This window comes from Gekko japonicus, unplaced genomic scaffold (genome assembly GCF_001447785.1).
Source record: "Gekko japonicus isolate JY-2015 unplaced genomic scaffold, Gekko_japonicus_V1.1 scaffold1043, whole genome shotgun sequence".
NCBI classification, from domain to species: domain Eukaryota; kingdom Metazoa; phylum Chordata; class Lepidosauria; order Squamata; family Gekkonidae; genus Gekko; species Gekko japonicus.
Genome location: NW_015160241.1, coordinates 50126 through 68355, shown reverse-complemented (window position 1 = coordinate 68355; position 18230 = coordinate 50126). Strand labels below are relative to the sequence as shown.

The window sequence follows — 18230 nt, the reverse complement described above, 5'->3', positions numbered from 1 at the left end:
AGCCCTCTTTCCCAATAGGTCCAGGACCAGTTGGTTCAACCTCTCCTAGGGTGGCCTCTGTCTGGGTTCTTATACCTCTAACAGTTATGTAACAAGCACAAATTCAACAAGCAGATTTTTTCGGGCTTGATTGTACCAGGGCTTGACAAGTCCTAGGCACCAGATCACCATGGCACCAAGAAATTTCATTGTGGCACTTAGTATTTTTGTGGTAGCAATAATTAGAACATATGGTCATACATAATGCTGAAGACTGGAATATTAGCATGGCTCCCGGATTTTTGGCCTGGTCTCTAGAACCAGAGGAAATTTTCCAAGTCTTGGCCTATGCAACCAGGTTTCAGCTGCTAAATTTCTTATAATTCAGCAGTTTAAAAACTCAAGTGTCCAAAACTATAGGCAACCCTTGTCCCCTTCAGCCATTCTGCCTGATTTGTACCTGATCCCGTCTCCATTCCCATAGCTGTGCTTTCAGATTTTACACAGTGGGATGTTTCAGAGTTCAGTTCTGTGTTTTAATTGGCTACTGCTCCTCAACTGTCCATCTTATCCTGACCCCTGGACTATAGGCTCATACCATGGACCCCCTTTTGTCTGTCCCTTGCTTGAGATTAGGGTGTCCTAGCTTCCTTTTTTGCCATGACTGAAGCAGATTCACGAAGGCGGTACAGGAAAGTATGTTTCATACTGGTAAGTCACCTGTTAACTAGTCGTAGACACAAGGGAGTGATCTAATTGCTTAAAGCATATAAATTAAGCAAGTGTTGCTGAATCATTGCATGCTGTCACTTGCATTGGTACTCATAATGCATAGAAGACTTTACAAGCAGGCTATCAGTTCAAAAGACTTACCCTTGGCCCTAATAACTTACAACAATTCTATTGACAAGAAGGTGCTAGGACAACCTCTTTGCAGGGTCTTGTGTCTCCCTAAAGTACTATCTGAGGAAGAGCCCCAGCAAAACTTAGAAGAAGAGTGCTGCGATGCATTGTCCAAGCTGCGTGTGAAACGACAGTTTACTTATTATCGAAGACCTCCTTGATATGTGTAAGAAATGGGCTGTCTTGTTCCAGGCCTGACAGTAAATGTATTTGCAGTCCCACCATACTGTAGATTTCCATGGGAAGGTCTGAGGGGGGGAACAAATACAAAAAAAATACAATCAAATGAATGGAAACCGTTGTTTGTGCAATTCAGTTACAAAGCCTGTGAAGCAAGTGTGTGTGTGTGTGTGTGTGTGTGAGAGAGAGAGAGAGAGAGAGAGAGATCAATATATCTAATTCTCAAAATGGCACCATCTGTGGGTTATTAAATCCCAAGATTTGAACCATGGACTAACATCACAGATTTTTCAACAAACCTGAGAAATCTTTTGGGGGTTATCTCTCCCCCCCAAATAATAGAAATGGTACTTGTAATTTTAAGAAATGAATGCCCTCTTAGTGGTCATTGTGGGGGCTGCTAGGCACCCACAGCAGTATAGCAAGCCTTCAAGCCTTGGTTTCTGTCAGTAAAAGGCAGAGGGAGGGGCAGGGCCCTTTCCAGGGTTGTTCTGGACTTTGAGTGAGAACTCGTCAGGGCCAGGTTCACTAGCAACTACCAGGTGACTTGTTACTACACAGTGACTCACCTAGTCCTGAGTGCTTGCTACTGATCAACAGCAGCCACCACACAAAAGGTAGTATAGTATAGTGATTAGAGTTTCCAACTAGGATCTAGGAGAACCAGGTTTGAATCCCCATTCTACTATGGAAGCCCATTGGATGATCTTGGGCCAGCCACACATTCTCATCCTAATCATCTCAGAGGGTTGTTGTGAGGATAAAATGGAGGACAGGAGAATGATGTTAACTGCTTTGGGTCCCTGTTGTGGAGAAATGCAGAGTATTAGGCTTGCCAAGTCCCCCCAGGGGACGGGGAAACCCCCGCCCCAGAGGCCCGTTCCCCGCCGTCGGCGGATCGGGCCCCAGGGGGAACCCCACCCCCGCATGCACGTCACCAGGAAGTGACGTGACGACACCGGGCACACTGGGGGCGGGGCCACGACTGTCCGAGGGAAAACCATAGAGTTTCCCCTCGGATGGTCGTGGTCCCGCCCCCAGCATGCCCGGCGTCGTCACGTCACTTCCTGGTAATGTGCATGGTGATGTGCATGTGGCGCGCGCGCTCAAGCCGCAAGCCGGGAGTCCCCCACTGCGGCAATTCTTTTCACTTGGCAACCCTACAGAGTATAGTTGAACTAAATAAATAATAAATACAGCTGAAGAGGGGCAGATAAAGAGCAGGGAAAGATGAGGATATGTAGAATGCCGGGAGGAAGAAAAAAGGAAATAGTGGAGGGAGGGGGGATACAGGGGAATGTGAGGTGCTACCCGCAACTGGGCTCAGCCTGGTGGCTGGCACTGCACAACTAGGCCATAGCTTTCCTGGGCAGAGGCTGCCAGAGGGAGGGAAGGAGGGACAGCTGAAGTTGAGTGGGGGCAAATAAAGGTTGGTTGGCTGGTGGGTGAGAAGGAAGCAGGAAAAAAAACTGTACTTCAGTTTGCACTTAATGCAAGGTGGCATATTTAAGAGGAAAAACTACTAGACAAAAGCTTGCGTGGAAGTCACTTCTGCTAACTTCTTCCAAGAGTCCGTGTCTGTTCACCAGATTATAAACTACATAAAAGAAAGAATCCATCTGGTGGTGTGTGCACTTGTTCCTGGCCTATCGATACGTCCAGAGTAGTTCTGTTTCCTTGGGACATTATGGATTGCAACAATCAGAGACAGAACACTGTGTGAAATAGACTTGGACCCCAACAAAATAGTCAGAATGGTCCCACTGTCATTTAGAGGGTAGAAAAGTCCCTCTGCTTATCAGACAGCAGAAAGCATGGTGCCTGTTGCTTACATTTAACCAGCAGCATTTCCCAGCTGTTCCCAACTCACAATGTTTGTATTTATGATAAGTGTAACATACCTGCTAGTACTGGTGGAATACTCTGCATTCTGCCCTTTATACATAGCATCACTGGCAGCATTATTATAAGTCACCATTTTCCCAGGTACTTCCAAGGACATCCTCCTCGCCTGTGCATTGCTGTTCCTGTGAGTAGAATTCCGCCGTATCCCTTCCATAAACTGGGAATTGTATGACACTGTATTGTGGCTGTAGGAACTGGGTGTGTTTATGCCGCGAGTGGAAACAGCTGGCCTGTCATAGGATCCATCAGGCTCTGAAACATAGAGGCGCTTCTTAATCAGAGGGCGGCTGTTGGAGTAACTACTGAGGTAGCCAGCAGGGTAACTTCCACCTGAGTAAGGGTGACTGTATCCACTAGGCATCTCACTGCTTTCTATAGCAGGTTTTGATATCGGGGTATAACTGTTGCCATAGCTATAGCTTGAATTATTGAAATGAACTTGCTCAGCTGAGACTTGATCATCTGCTGAGGTGCTGAAGTGTCTGGGCTTTTCTCCGACCCTTGAAGAAACATGTGTGCCTCCACTGTCATCATTGCTGAACTCTGGTGGGGGTGGAATGATCTCATAACTGAAGCCTTCTTCTGCCCCATTGTTACTAGCGTGGATTTGAGGGTTAGTATGAGAGCAGAGGTGGGTATCAGACATGCTGGAAGAGCCCTGTTGCTTCAACTGCCTGGACTCCAAGCAGCCTGGAATCAAAATGGAACCACCTTTATTTGATGGAGGAAGATTCTGAGATTCACTCTCCCTGAGTCTGTATGAATCCCTGAATTGTTCTGAGGTGCTGGAGAGCAACTGTGACTTATGCTCTTTCTGCCCTAAGTTGGACAAGCCCCAGACTTCGTTATCAGATGGACTTACCCCATTAGGTTGCTTACTTTCTGATGCTGCAAGGGATTCCCTCTGCAGACCCTTTGGAACAACCTTGACAGTGTTAGGCTTGGTATCATTGTAGAAAATGGTGGATGACATAGTCTCTGATTGGCTGCTGTTGCGCAGCTTTTCTGATAACTTGAACAGAGGCCTCTCAGATAAAGAACTGTTTTGTCGTGAGGCTGAGGCAGAACACCTGCCTCTTTGAGCCCGCTGTTGTGCAGCCAAGAGAAGAGCCATTGGAGAGCCTCTTTCGACTGCCTCTCCTGTTACAGGATGGATTAAAGCATCGCTATTTGATTGCTGTGCGCTCCTGATGATTGTGGGTGTCTCTGAGAACCTGCGTTTAACTGAGTCTCTTTGATTTTCATTATTATTTGTGGTGATTGGCCCATCTTCTGCAGTTTGAGAAGATGTCACAGAAGGTAGGCTATCAGTGGAGGCAAATCTTGTCCTGTGTGTTTTGTACTGTAGGTGAGAAAGGACTGTGCTGGGAGATCGAACTGGTGAGGCAGTTCCAGAAGAGGCTGGTGAAGGTGCAGCTGAAACCAAGAGTTCAGGCTTGGGTTTCAGAGGGGATGCTGGGGGCTTACAAATGTTTCCGGATGGGGAGTTGTTAGTAGGGGCACTAGGGATCTTGGGCTCTTTTCCTGTCACTTCAGATATAGGTGTATTTTGAATTACTGTGGGTTTTGGAATCTTGGACTCGCCACCACCAAACTGAAGAGTAATTTGTTTCTTTGGTTCTGGATTGTGCCTCAGGTTAGCAAGAGCCAAGGGTGGCCCCCCATCCTTGGCTGGAGACAACAAAGCTTCCAATTCATTTTTGAATTTCAGAACACAATTTGCTTGCATGCTGGTAGACTTATTATCTGGATTTGAGTTAATGTTATTGGTCAAAACTTTGCCAGCAGATTGTGCTTCACCTGATATCTTTTCTCTTCTCTCAGTGTCTGTCCCTGCTGGCGATTGTGGACTAGTCATGATAGGCTTAGCTTGTTTCAATTCTTCTGAAGTTATCCGGTTACTATCAGTAATACTGCTTTTACTTTTGGGGACTACAGCTTTCTCCAGCAGTCTGTCTTCCTTTCTATAGGAAGATGACAACAGAGCTGACAGTTCATGCTTTAGCTTGTCCAGGTTGCCGCGTTCCTTCCAGTCTTCATCATCAGAGGATGCCCAATCAGGAGAAGGAAGTTGTGGTTCTTCTGCATGTTGAGTCACTGTTTTCTGAGAATGCTCCTTCAGTATTGCCTGTTGTGGCACCAACTCTTTTGGTACTTCACACTTCAATGGTGAGGTAGAAGAGCCATTGAACTCTGGTGTTGGTTTTGGACTCCCAGACTCTGTAATGAATACAGAAGGTTTTTCTATTATTCGTTTTTCCAAAGGAACTTTCTCTCCAGCTTCTGCCTCTAAGTAAACTGCAGCTGCAGACCGTACTATAAAGTTAGGTAACAGTGCAGGTCGGCTGTGAGGAACCATATTAGAGGCCTGCTCATCTCTCGGGCTTGATTCTTTGTCTCCTGAGGAAATAGATGATGTTCTCACAGGGGTTGGAGGAGGTATTTTAAATGACCTGGGGAAGGTTTGATGAGGATCTGGGCTGGTTTGGGGCACTTCTTTCTCCTTCTGGGTAGGGCTGGGTAGAACAGTCACATTTGGATTGTGAGAGCCATCTTCTGGCTCCCTCAGGTTTAGAACAGTCTCAGATTTCCATTTGGAGACACCATTTGAGAAAGGTGGGGTATGAAGTGGTTGTGAAAAGGGAGTTGTAGGAGGGGCTGGACCATCCATAAAAGCCAGAGGAGGAGGAGGAGGAGGGATGAAGTCTGGTGGAGATGGAGTGGTAGGAGAAGACAAATTAGAATATGGGTATGAGGGTGGAGCCAGGGATGAAAGAGATGGAGTTGATACCGCTGGTGGGGGTGGAGGAGGAGGCACTGGGGGTGGAGGTGGAACTTCCATCAAAGGTAGTAATGGAGCTTCCACTGAAGTTGGAGGTGGTGATTGGTCAATTGAAGATGGCGGCGGTGGTGGTGGTGGAGGAGGAGGAACTGATGGTGGTGGTGGAATCTCATCATCAGCCAAGTAGTCATCTTCAAATGCCTTTGGCCTCAGATCAACAACTGAGTTGTATTTTCTGTAACTGCCATTGATTTGGGAACCAAGCCCTAGGGATAAAACAGAATACATAGTAGCATTAAGCCTCCCTTTAATTTCAAATTGCAAAAATCAGAGGCCATACAGGTGGCCATTTTTCATAACTAGGCAGTGATAAACATTTTTATAAAGCTGAAAAAAATTACAATAAAAGTCCAGTCAGTCATGCTCCCAATTTTTTTTTAATCAAAATCTACTAGTACTGGAAAATGTTTGGTGTTTAACTTAGAATGCAGTGCTAAGCAGAGTCACAGGCTTCTAGTGGTGAGAAGTGCCATCAAATCACAGCCGACGTCTGGTGACCCCATACAACAGAGGTGGCTTGCCATTGCCTGCTTCTTCATAACAACCCTGAACTTCCTTGGTGGTCTCCCATCCACATACCAACCAGGGCCAACCCTGCAGGCAATCCTAGATGTGATTAGATCAGACTAAACTTGGCCATCCAGGTGACAGCTATAGGGTGCGTTCAGACGGGGCATTTCCAACGGTATAGGTGCCGGTTGGAATCGGTGTACTTACTGGCATTCACACAGCGAACATCTGCCTTCCGTCCCTAACCATTGCAAAGACCTTTAAACCATTGTATTCTGCCACTAGGTCCCCAAGTGGTGGTATCCTGAGTGCAACGGTTGTAATCGCTTTAACCCCCATCTGATCGCTCTCCAACGTTGTAGAGCCACTTCCGTTCGGAAGCCCGAGGCTTCCGATTTTCGCCCACCATTTTTTTTAGGTCGGCGATATGCGCTTGGGCGAAGCTTCGCCTCGGCATTTGTTTAAAAAGAAAAGAAAAGGTCCTTAGTTTAACTTTTAGAGGAGTCCAGGACCTCAGGGAGGCCACTTTGCTCTTTAAACTTTAAAGGTAAGTCCTTACCTTTAAACTTTAAATGTAAGACGGGGTGTTTTGCGCATGCGTGAAGATCGCCATTCTGTGGATGGCTGCCTATGCGCATGTGCAAACTGTGTTAAAAAAAAAAACGCCAACGCCCGCTGTGTGTGAACGGGCATACAGCGATGGGCTCCGCAGACAGGAGGTAAGTGTGATCGCGTTTCAGCTGGCATAAACTGCACTGGTTCCAACCGGTACAGTTTATGCCGGCTGAAACGCCCCATCTGAACGCACCCATAGAGTTCTAAGCTCATAGAATTCAATGGACATAGATGGGTGTAACTCTGCTTGGCTTATTTATTGATTTAATTTATCCCTGCCTTTCTCAATTAGACTCAAGATGGATTACAAGTCTCTTAAACAAAAGGAACTGAAATATGCTCATAATAGAAAACTTCAACATAGAAGAAATTATGCAGCACTTCTTTGCAACATTTACTCAGATCATAGGGCTGCCAACTGCCTGGAGTAAAACTGTCCTGTTCTTTAGTATTTTCCCCCTCCGGGCCTATTGGCAACATTAGGTCTGCATAGGGATCTCCTGCAGCAAGAGGGAGAAAGGTTTGTTTAAACGTAGAGAGCCTCTTTACCTGGAACATGTGACTGGATTGGTGTCCTTTGGTTTTTATGGCTGTAGACCTGGTGGCAAAACTAGTACAATGTAATGTAATGCAATGCAGACTGTGCTAAATTCCTATAAATCAGATGTCAACATGAAGGTGATTTTAACCACAGTCTGTGTAAGCAGGAAAGGAGAACTAACCTGTCCCCCCTCCACCTGAACTCTTCTCCTGGAGTCTGTTCCCAGCCATTTTTCTCCCTTAGGGGGTAATTTCCCTCAGGGGAAGTGACTCTCATGTTCACCAGAAGGACAAGTGCTTTGCATGCATTCCCCAGGTTCAAACCATGGCTTCTCAAATCAAAGTATCTCAGGGCTAAACTAGACATGAGAGCATCCTCATGTCTGCCACTGGACTCCTCTGCGATTTTAAACTGATTTAAAGATGCCATAACTACTCGATCCTGATTAGGCTCACAGTGTGGTGGGCTGAGGTATTCTTGCCCCTACCAGTGCCTTTTCAAGTGCCTAAACTGGTGCATGGGGGTGCAGCCATTTTGGCATTTGATAAGGCATGGAGAGGGGAAACTAGCATCACAGTGGCCTGTATTGTGGGTCGGACCTCCGTAGCATTTTAAAATTACTTTAAAATGGTGGCAGTGTCCCCATGGCAGACATAAAGATGTCATCACATCTAGTTTGGCCCTAGGATAACAAGTATTGGGAAAGACCATTCTCTTTCTGAGATGCTGGAGAGCCACCACCAGTCAGAGATGACAATGTTGACCTACATCAACTCAAGTTCTGAGTATAGGGCAGATTCACATGTTTATTGGGAAAAAAGAATTAAGCCCCCCAAGTGGAAGTAGTCTTTCAGTTCCTCTTGTACATGCTGAACTTTAAATCTCTCCCTCTCCTCCTCCCAGCAACTCTCCACTTTATATAAATGAAATAGCCACCCAGCTCTTATGCAGGAATCTGGTGCCCTGGTGTCTAGTTTGGCCCTTCTGGAACTATCAACCAAGTGATCTCAATGAAAATAAAACAGTCATTTTGTTGTACTCATTACATAATGCCACCCCAAGTAGTTGATGCCCAGGAAATGTTCTTCTGATTAGGAGAAGAGGATACTGGAGCCAAAAAACTGGCAACCCTATCAACAACCATCAGCAAGCAAAATGGATAAGCAAGCCAATTTACATTCCACCTTCCCAATGAACTGGAGACTGTTGTAAGCCTGAGTTGCTCATGAACGGGAAGTGACTTTATATATTTTTCCTCTGAATGTTTGATAATTGCCATGGTTGCCTCACTGCAGAAACTAGTTTAACATGCTTTTGAAGAGGTTGGTTCAGCTTAATGACAGTCACCTGTGTGACTCCATGCCAAACCCTCTCAGTAACAACGTTAAGAGTTCTTCATGGGTTTTTGAAAGATCTCAAGCAGGACAGCCATAAAACTAGTACACAATGAGTAGACAAACCAGTTGTCAAAGATTAAAATAATTTTTTTACTATTGTTTTAAAAATATTAAAGAAATTGACAATTTAAAAGAAGTAAATGGTGAAAAATTATTGGAAGCCACTTATAAATATTCATTGCAACTTTGGGGCCTTCATTCTGAACATATTGGGTATAATCCTTCATGAAATTCCCCTGCGTAATTTCCATTGCAAAGAACAGAAGCTCTACAGAGTTTCAGCAGAGACTGTGCAGATGAATGGCCCACTGAAATTGTGCCCGTTATTTCTAGGCTAATCTTTCTGATAATATATTTGACAAACTGAGTCAACGAGGAAGGGAAGGAAAGATTCATGAGCTGCAGAGAAGTCTGCTTCAGGAAGGGATTTCTCACTTCATTAGTGAGAAGGTTATGCATTCTAAAATCTTCTCTCTCTGCACTTCCTATAGAGCTGGTAAATTGTGCATCCCCTCTGTCTTTCCTTAGAACAACACAACAACCGTTTTGTGTTGCTAAACTGTCTTTCTGTGATAATCAAAATAATCAGTAGTTCTACCTAGCTCTAAAACCAGCTATGCGGACTTTGTTTCATCTCATCTTTGAGTAAAATAACCAGATACCTGCTTCAATCTTTAAAATAGGAATGAACACTAATGAAAAGATTCAGAAGCTATCTGCTGTGGTGGTTCTATTCTGTGATGCATGAAGGGGTTACATGTCACTTTTTCATTCCCTCTGCATTTACACATTAGAAAAGTAGTGTGTGGGATGTGTGTGTTGTTTAGCCTAAGCTCCCTAACACATACTTCACTGTAGCTTACATGTAGTGAGTGGGGGGGGAAGATGTATAACTACCTCATACACTATGGGATAGAACATGATCTGATGATAGAACATAAGGACATGATCTGACTGGAGTTAGCCACTATATAGTCCCTTTGATTTCAGTGGGAGACACTGAAGCACATGCTTAACTCCGTGCCCCATGGACTTTCACCATGGGCTGTATTCTGCAGGCACTCAGCAATGGGCTTGCAGTTGCTGCCCTAATACTATATAGATAGAGATGGCAAACTAGGACAGGATGAAGGCATAGGGGTATTCATTCTTAAATTTATCACACATCTATTATCCTGCTTATCTCCAAAAAATTCTATCTCAATCTATCCCACAGAAACCAGGAAGAATAACTTGTTCAAAAGCATCCACTGAGTGTCATAGTTGAGTTGAGATTTCAACCTAAATTTCCTTTATCCAAATGCACAACTCTGGCTTTCTGTAATATTTTAACATTGTGCCATATCTTATATCTTAATTATATTATCTCAACATATGGATTGCAGGGATCACATGCATTGCACATTAATATCCCCAACCCTTCCTCCAAGCAGCTTTTGGCAATAATGTACATGATTTTATCTTGCTTCATCCTTTCAATAAAAGTAAGTTGGCCTCTAAGACTATGACTTGCCTAAGGCCAACCAGTGAGTTTCATGATCTTCTTAGTCCAAATCTAGTATTGTCTCCAGTATACCACACTGGTTGTGCTAGAAAAGAGCGGCATATAGATGCAACCTAAAGTTGTATCTGCATTAGTGCTAATCAGTATGTGGGTTTTGCATTGGATGAATATCTAACCCATTCCATCTGCATTATGCTGATTGCTGACTATATATCACATATACAACTGGCACCACAGATGGGTACAATCGTTGCCCACTCTAGCAGTGCTCAGGGATGGTATGGACACTAGGCTGTCTTTTGCTATACTGTTCATCATGGAACAAATCATTATGTGCTTGCACTGATGCAACCATAGATGTTGGTTGCATTCGTACTCCCCCCCCCCCACTAACACCATGGAGATCAAGGTTCCTAGGAGGTTTCCCTCCCAGGTACTGAGCAAAGCCAAACCTGCTTGGCTTCAGCAATTTCACTGTTTCATGTGCCTTCCAGTCATATGATGGGTCCTTGAACCAAATGGTTGGTGGTATACCTGGGCATATAGATATACACCAGGAGCAATGCTCGTTGTATAGAAGGAATACAACGAGCCCTAGGAAGACAGGCCCCCCGTTCCCCTGCTTCCCTCCAACTCCGGGGGTCGAGAGGCAACACAAAGGCCCAGCACTGGCTTCGCACCTGGCAGTGTCCGGGCCACCCCCTCCGCCCCAGCCATGCACTGGTCCCCATCTGTGCACAGGCTAGGCAGGTAGCTGTAGTCGGGCTCAGCTGTGTCTGGCAATCTCCAGGCCACCTCCACCGCCCTCCGCCCCAGTGGCGTGCCGGCCCCCGTCCATTTGCAGGCCAGGCAGGTACCTGCAGTTGGGCTTGGACAATGATGTCTTCTGCAGCGCCAGCAGGATCAGGCTCGACCTGAGAAGCAGCTGCCCACTGGAGCATTTGGGCTGGGTGCTGGCTGTGAGCATACTGAGGCCAAGACGCTGGGCAGCGCTCCAGTGGGCGGGACAACGGCAACACAGGCAGCCACGCAGCCAGTGGGTAGATACGCCGTTTGAGCAACACACCAGCGGGCCAAATGATTCGGGAGCGTGCTCAAGAGTCCACGACCAAAACAGCTTTATATATAAGGAGAGATAGTCCTATCATCAGACTTCCTTAGCCATGAAATAAATGGTATGGATGGGATATACCAACCAATGCTCCATCTAAGCTGTGAAGTCTTGTGAGCAAAAATTCTACTTTGTGAGCTACTAGCATTAAAGCTGTGAGCAAGCGATTTGACTACTGCATAAACTAGTTTGCTCTGGAGCCATCCTTCCTGAGCTAAGACAAAAATGTGTGAGCTGGAGGCTAAAAAACTGTGAGCTAGTTCACACTAACTCAGCTTAGAGGGAACACTGATACCAACCACTGCAACAGTGCATTTATAGTATATGTGATTGAGCTGATGCTTCAAAGAAGCTACAGTGGTGTTGAAAGAAGCTTGTAGTACAAAAGATAGAAGTTTGAGATAAGGCAGTAGCAAGCTGTAATGAATCACATGCAAATACAAAGTCTTGGGTGACCCAATTAAAAACAGCATCTTACCTAGAGCTGCTTTCTCTTCAAAGCCTTCTGGCACTGATGGTGTTGGAACAGCCACTCCATGCGCCTCTTGAGCATTCTGAAATTATTTGAAAGATGGACTATAAAATCTGAAATAACTAGTGCTGGGAGTCAAAAATATTCAAAGGTCAAGCATATATCATTTTTTTAATTCAAAACAAACTAGAATGCTAACTTATGAGGGAGGAAATTACTGCTTTCATACATTGTCATGTAATCCTTATTTGGCATTTACTTGATATTTGGTATGTATCCCATACTCATTTGATACTGGATTGAATCACATGGATCTCTTCTGCTAGCAGTGGTGCCTTCCTCTTTGAGTCTCTTGCATCAGGGGAAGACTCCTTACACTGTAGAAAAGTGTCACTACAAGCAGAATGGATCCACAGGATCCAACCCAATGTCTGTCCGTCCCTTACTGTTATATGAACTGTGACATGACAAAATGCTAAATAAAACATCATCAGTCTAAAGGGTGAAGAATCGTGTATCCATTTGAAGTGTTGATGTTACAGCTCTTGTTGTAACTCAGACATTTCATTATTCCATCCAGATGGCTTACTTGACCAGTCTTGTGAGACCCCAGCACATATTTGCCATCATTCAGTGGTCCAAAAGTAAGAGATTTTTGCTCTCCACCCTAATCCCAACCCCCCCAATCTGAAAATAAAACCAACAAAGCTCAGGTACTTTGCAGCCACTGGAACCATACTCTTAAATGCACATATTTTAAAGCTGAAGAGATCCCCCCTCCAGCCAATTTGTTGGCAGTTTAATTACTTTCGGAAGCATGAATATAAAACAGATGCTTACTGTACAGTGACTTTGTTCAGGGATGCAAAATCAATGTTTTTACGCCCTATCCAGGACCAGTTCACCACCCAAGAGGCCACAATGCGCAATCAGCAGGAACACCACAGGAGAGGGCATGACACTCCTTCCCAAGCTGCCCAGTTTACTGCAGAACATCTCTGCATTCTTTTGGAGTTGGGGGACTGCATGGGAACCTCAAGAGGAGACAAGCCTCCTCCCATGCTGTGCTCTAATTATTTGAGATGGCAAAATGAGTAGAGCTGGTAGACCCTGGCCATATCACAGTCTGCAGGAGGACCAGAGATACTTGGCTTAGCCATTTGGCATCATTAGTGTTGGGTACTCCAGCCAGGTTGAAGATTATGTGTTTTGTTATCACCTCTTAGTGTATGTAAAAATGGGTGCTTGGGCAGGGGGATCCATACACCAGCTCCTGGACACTCTGCCTCTGTCACTTTACTCAGGAAGGATGTAGAAGATTTGAAGGAAAGGAAGGAAGGGGTTGCAGAGTGACAAACTCCATGCATAGCTACAAAATAACCAGGCAGGCAGATCAGGCTACTTGATCATACTGTTCACTGAAGTACTTCTGCAAGGCATAAAGGTGCCACATTTTAATCTTAATGTTTTAAGGTTTTTTGTTGTTATAAATGGTAGCTTCTCTTTGGTCAGTGTTTTTAGAGGAAGGAGGGGAAGAAATATACTAAATAAACAGGAAGCTACTTAGAAGGTATCCTCTTGGTCTTTTCATGAGATCATTCTGGAATGTTGCCATACTCATGTCTGGTTCATGAATAAACAGAGCTTAAATCCTTCCCAGGTTTATAATTTTATTCACAGGAATAAGTGCATACCCATGAACTAAAATAGTTCTGTGGGAAGTAGTCCTCGCCCAGTTGCTAACACACACACACACACACACACACACACACACACACACACACACACACAGAGCTCTATCTGACACCCATATGAGTCAAAGAAGAATAGAGGATTACTCGTTTTGGGGGTTTTTTTTGCTTAAACAAGTTCATCTGACATTTCAAAAATCTTAGTTTCAGAGCAATGTCAAATGCATTCAAAGCATTAATTCAGATGGTCACTAACCACACAGGAGTCACTTGAAAGTTTAGAACACGGCAGTTCTAAAAGCATGGAGATGTGGTCATCTGCAATCCTTTGCTAGCAAATGAGGCTAGTATCACCATGCTCTCACAGCAGCTGTGAATACAGAGACATAGGGCAACTGGTAATGCCTGACATACTGACATGGCTGGAGGCCACAAGAGGACTGTGCGCAGAGCTGCCGCACAATAAACTTTTAAGTTGTTGACCACTTCAAGCTCCTTGAAGCAATGCATCTGTTCTGTGGCCTGAAATTAAAGATGGTCAGGTAAAATCATTAAATTAGAAATTAGAATCTATTCTCTGATGTGACAGGATCCCAACTGAAGCTCAAGAGACTCATTTAAGGCTGATTCATCCAGCTACATGACGTCAACAAGACAGATTTTGGTAAATTGAACATGCCTTGTGAATACTTTGATGGATGTACTTATAGCCATTCAATTGCCCCCCCCCCAGTCGGAATAACGAGACAGACAACAGTTTGGAAGTAAACAAGGGCCCCTTTATTAACAATTTAACATAACGTTGTGGCAAGGGACCAGCTAAGCGAGCACAGAACAGGTAAGGCATGCGTCACTCCATGACCAACCTCCTTGCCCTTTTCACGGGTGGGTCACCCAGCTCCGGTCTTGAGCCAGCTGTCTGGCTCACGACCCGCAGCCAGCAAAACTGGTTGCCACCTGGGAGCGCCTACCCCTGAAGCCTTCCAACTTGCAGAGAGGAGCCTTACCCTAAGAGGTTCCCAGAGGTGATCACCGATCCCCACCCTGGACCCTAAAATCTGAAGGCAGTTCCTGATAACCCCCTGTTCCCTAATGGGAAAATGCCATAAGGTGCTCACCAGTTCTGATTTCTTGCCCGCATAAACTTGCCAAGTGACCAACCTATTTAGATATCGACCACCACATCAACTAGTCATCCACTGCTCTCCGTGCAAGGTAGACAAAAATACCTCTACCCTTTCAGCCAATCCTGGGTAGAGGAGAAAGATTCCTACCTGGCCCCAATAGGTGACCAGCAACAGCCTACACTAAGAACAGGGCGGGAGGGTGGGCGAGCATCATAATGCCCCTATATAAATCAATGGTGCGACCTCATTTGGAATACTGTGTGCAGTTCTGGTCACCACACCTTAAAAAGGATATTATAGCTTTGGAAAAAGTGCAGAAAAGGGCAACTCGAGTGATAAAAGGGTTGGAACACTTTCCCTATGAGGAAAGGTTAAAGCGCTTAGGGCTCTTTAGCTTGGAGAAATGATGACTGAGGAGAGACATGATTGAGGTTTATAAGATTATGCATGGGAAAGAGCAGGTAGAGAAAGAGGTACTTTTCTCCCTTTCTCACAATACAAGAACTCGTGGGCACTCCATGAAATTGCTGAGCGGTCAGGTTAGAACGGATAAAAGGAAGTACTTCTTCACCCAAAGACTGATTAACACATGGAATTCACTGCCACAGGAAGTGGTGGCGGCTACAAGCATGGACGGCTTCAAAAGTGAATTAGATAAGCATATGGAGCAGAGGTCCATCAGTGGCTATTAACCACAAGGTATAGATAGGGACTCTGGGGCAAGTGATGCTCTGTCATCTTGGTGCTTGAAGGGGTCAACAGTGGGAGGGCTTCTAATGTCCTGGCCCCACTGGTGGACCTCCTGATGGCACTGGTATTTCTGGCCACTGTGTGATACAGAGTGTTGGACTGGATGGGCCTTTGGCCTGATCCAACATTGGCGTCTCTTATGTTCTTATGTTCGCCCCCGCCCACGTCATGACGCACAGCGTTATGAATCTGTTGCTGCAAAACAGCCCCCCGACCTCCAGTGCCTTTGCCGGGAGGCCAGGAGCTCCATATTTTCTGTTTTAACCCCATCTTCAAAATCTGATAAGATGTGCTGAATCCCTTAATTTATCTGTGCCATTGTTCCCATCTTATAGAAACGAGATGGTAGCACTTCCCAGCTCATTAAGTATCAAGGAGACGTTAACCTACCTCAGGCAGGATCCAAAGAATGACACTAGTTTGGTGTGCCCAAGGGGCTTTGGACTTGTGTTCTCCAAACTACTGTTCCACCAACAACAACCTCATGTAGCCAAGTTCTCTTGAAAGCTGTTTGTAATATGGTATGGAAGAAGGAGGAGGAGGTGATTGGGTTTAAATATACCCCACCCTTCACTACCCAAAGGAGTCTTAGAGTGGTTTACAATCCCTTCCCCTCCCCCTCCCCACAACAGACATCCTGTGAGGTGGGGGGGGGGCTAAGAGAGCTCTCTCAAGAACTGCGCTTGGGATAACAGCTCTGAAAGAAGTTGTAACTGACCCAAGGTCACACCATTAGCTGCATGTGGAGGAATGGGGAATCAAACCCAGTTCTCCCAGATTAGAGTCTGCGCTCTTAACCACTACACCAAACTGGCTCACTGGAGATAAGGGTGTTGAAGTGAAAAGAAGCAGTAGTGTTGGTTTTCATAACCTGCTTTTGTCTACTTTAAAGAGTCACAAAGCAGCTTACAATGTTCTTCCCTTCTTCTCCGCACAACAGGCACCCTGTGAGGTAGGTGGGCCTGAGAGAGTTCTGAGAGAACTGTGACTGGTCCAAGGTCATCCAGCAGGTTTCATGTAGAGGAGGAGTGGGGAATGAAACCTGGTTCTCCAGACTGGAGTCTGCTGCTCTTAACCACTACACCACGCTGGCTCTGGGGATGCCTGAAATTGCTCCCTGGTCCCAGCCTTTATAATGAGTTAGGTAAGTGTAAGAATGATGGCAAGAAATCTCTTTAAGAGGGCCTACCATTCAGTGAAGCTACAGAATTATTTGTTTAATAAGACACATACCATGAACAAAGTTTCCTCTGTGGGGTTGTATACTGCTCTTTTGCAAAGCTCAGAGTAATAGTTGGTCTATGCTTCTTCTTTTTTTAAATCCATCATTTCTAAATATTGGTAAAGTGGCTATAATAAGAAATCTTATGCAAAAGAGCTGCCCTGGGAACCTGAAGATGACTATCCAGATTTCATGCTTGTAAAATTGTCAAGCCAATACTGGGTTATTTTGGATGTCCATTTCCCCCCCTTGGCGCCAGTGAATGTTACTTGGCATGAAGTACCTGCCTCTGTCAAACAGGCAGAACGCTGAACAAGGGCTCCTGCCTTGTCCTCCAGCTCCAAACAAACCTGCTTCTCTGCTAGTGATTCACTCATGATATCATTGCAAAGAAAGCATTTCGCATTCCAGCTGCCCTATGAATGTATGCTAATGTGTTACAATTATAAGGAAGTCATTGCCAGAAGTAGATTTCATGCTGCCTACTTCCTAGGACAGTGGTTTATTCAGCAGCACTGCATTTCTCAGCAGAGAACTCAGACCAAGTGTGATCCCCTGGAGGAGGAAATGGCAACCCACTCCAGTATTTTTGCCAAGAAAACCGCATGGACAGTATCAAAAGGCTAAAAAATATGATGCCGGAAGATGAGCCCCTCAGGTCAGAAGGTGCTACTGGGGAAAAGCAGAGGGCAAGTACAAGTAACCCCCAGAAAGAGTGAAGCGGCTGGGCCAAAGCCGAAAGGACGCTCAGTTGTGGATGTGACTGATGGTGAAAGGAAAGTCCGATGCTGCAAAGAACAATACTGCATAGGAACCTGGAATGTAAGATCTATGAATCAAGGTAAGCTTGACATGGTCAAAAATTAGATGGCAAGACTGAACATTGATATCTTAGGAATCAGTGAACTAAAGTGGACAGGAATGGGCGAATTTAACTCAGAAGACCATTATCTCTACTACTGTGGCCAGGAATCCCGTAGAAAAAATGGTGTGGCCTTTATAGTCAATAAGAGAGTGCAAAAGTCAGTACTGGGATACAATCTCAAAAATGAAAGAATGATTTCAGTCCGATTCCAAGGCAAACCATTCAACATCACAGTAATCCAAGTCTATGCCCCAACCACTGATGCAGAAGAGGCTGAAGTGGACCGGTTCTATGAAGACCTACAACACCTCATAGAACTAATACCAAAAAAAGATGTCCTCATCATCATAGGGAACTGGAATGCTGAAGTAGGAAGTCAAAAGGTAACTGGAATAACAGACAAGTTTGGCCTTGGAAAGCATAATGAAGCAGGGCAAAGGTTAACAGAGTTTTGTCAAGAGAACACACTGGCCATAGCGAACACCCTTTTCCAACAACCTAAGAGGTGACTCTACACATGGACATCACCAGATGGGCAACACTGAAATCAGATTGACTATATAATTTGCAGTCAAAGATGGAGAAGCTCTATCCAGTCAGTAAAAACAAGACCTGG

At 45.1% G+C, this 18230-nt stretch overlaps 1 protein-coding gene across 1 annotated transcript in view; it reads right to left on the bottom strand.

Annotated features, from left to right (window-relative positions):
- Positions 1-6: 6 nt before the first annotated feature.
- Positions 7-18230, bottom strand: part of LOC107112308 (chromosome unknown open reading frame, human C6orf132) — a 52855-nt gene continuing 34631 nt past the window's right edge. Inside the window, exons 3-5 of the mRNA XM_015413437.1 lie at positions 11966-12041; positions 2964-6015; positions 7-1130 (exon numbers count right to left, since the gene is read on the bottom strand). Of these exons, the coding sequence (XP_015268923.1) occupies positions 1025-1130; positions 2964-6015; positions 11966-12041 (3234 nt within the window). The 3' untranslated portion in view covers positions 7-1024. The remainder of the gene's footprint in view (positions 1131-2963; positions 6016-11965; positions 12042-18230) is intronic.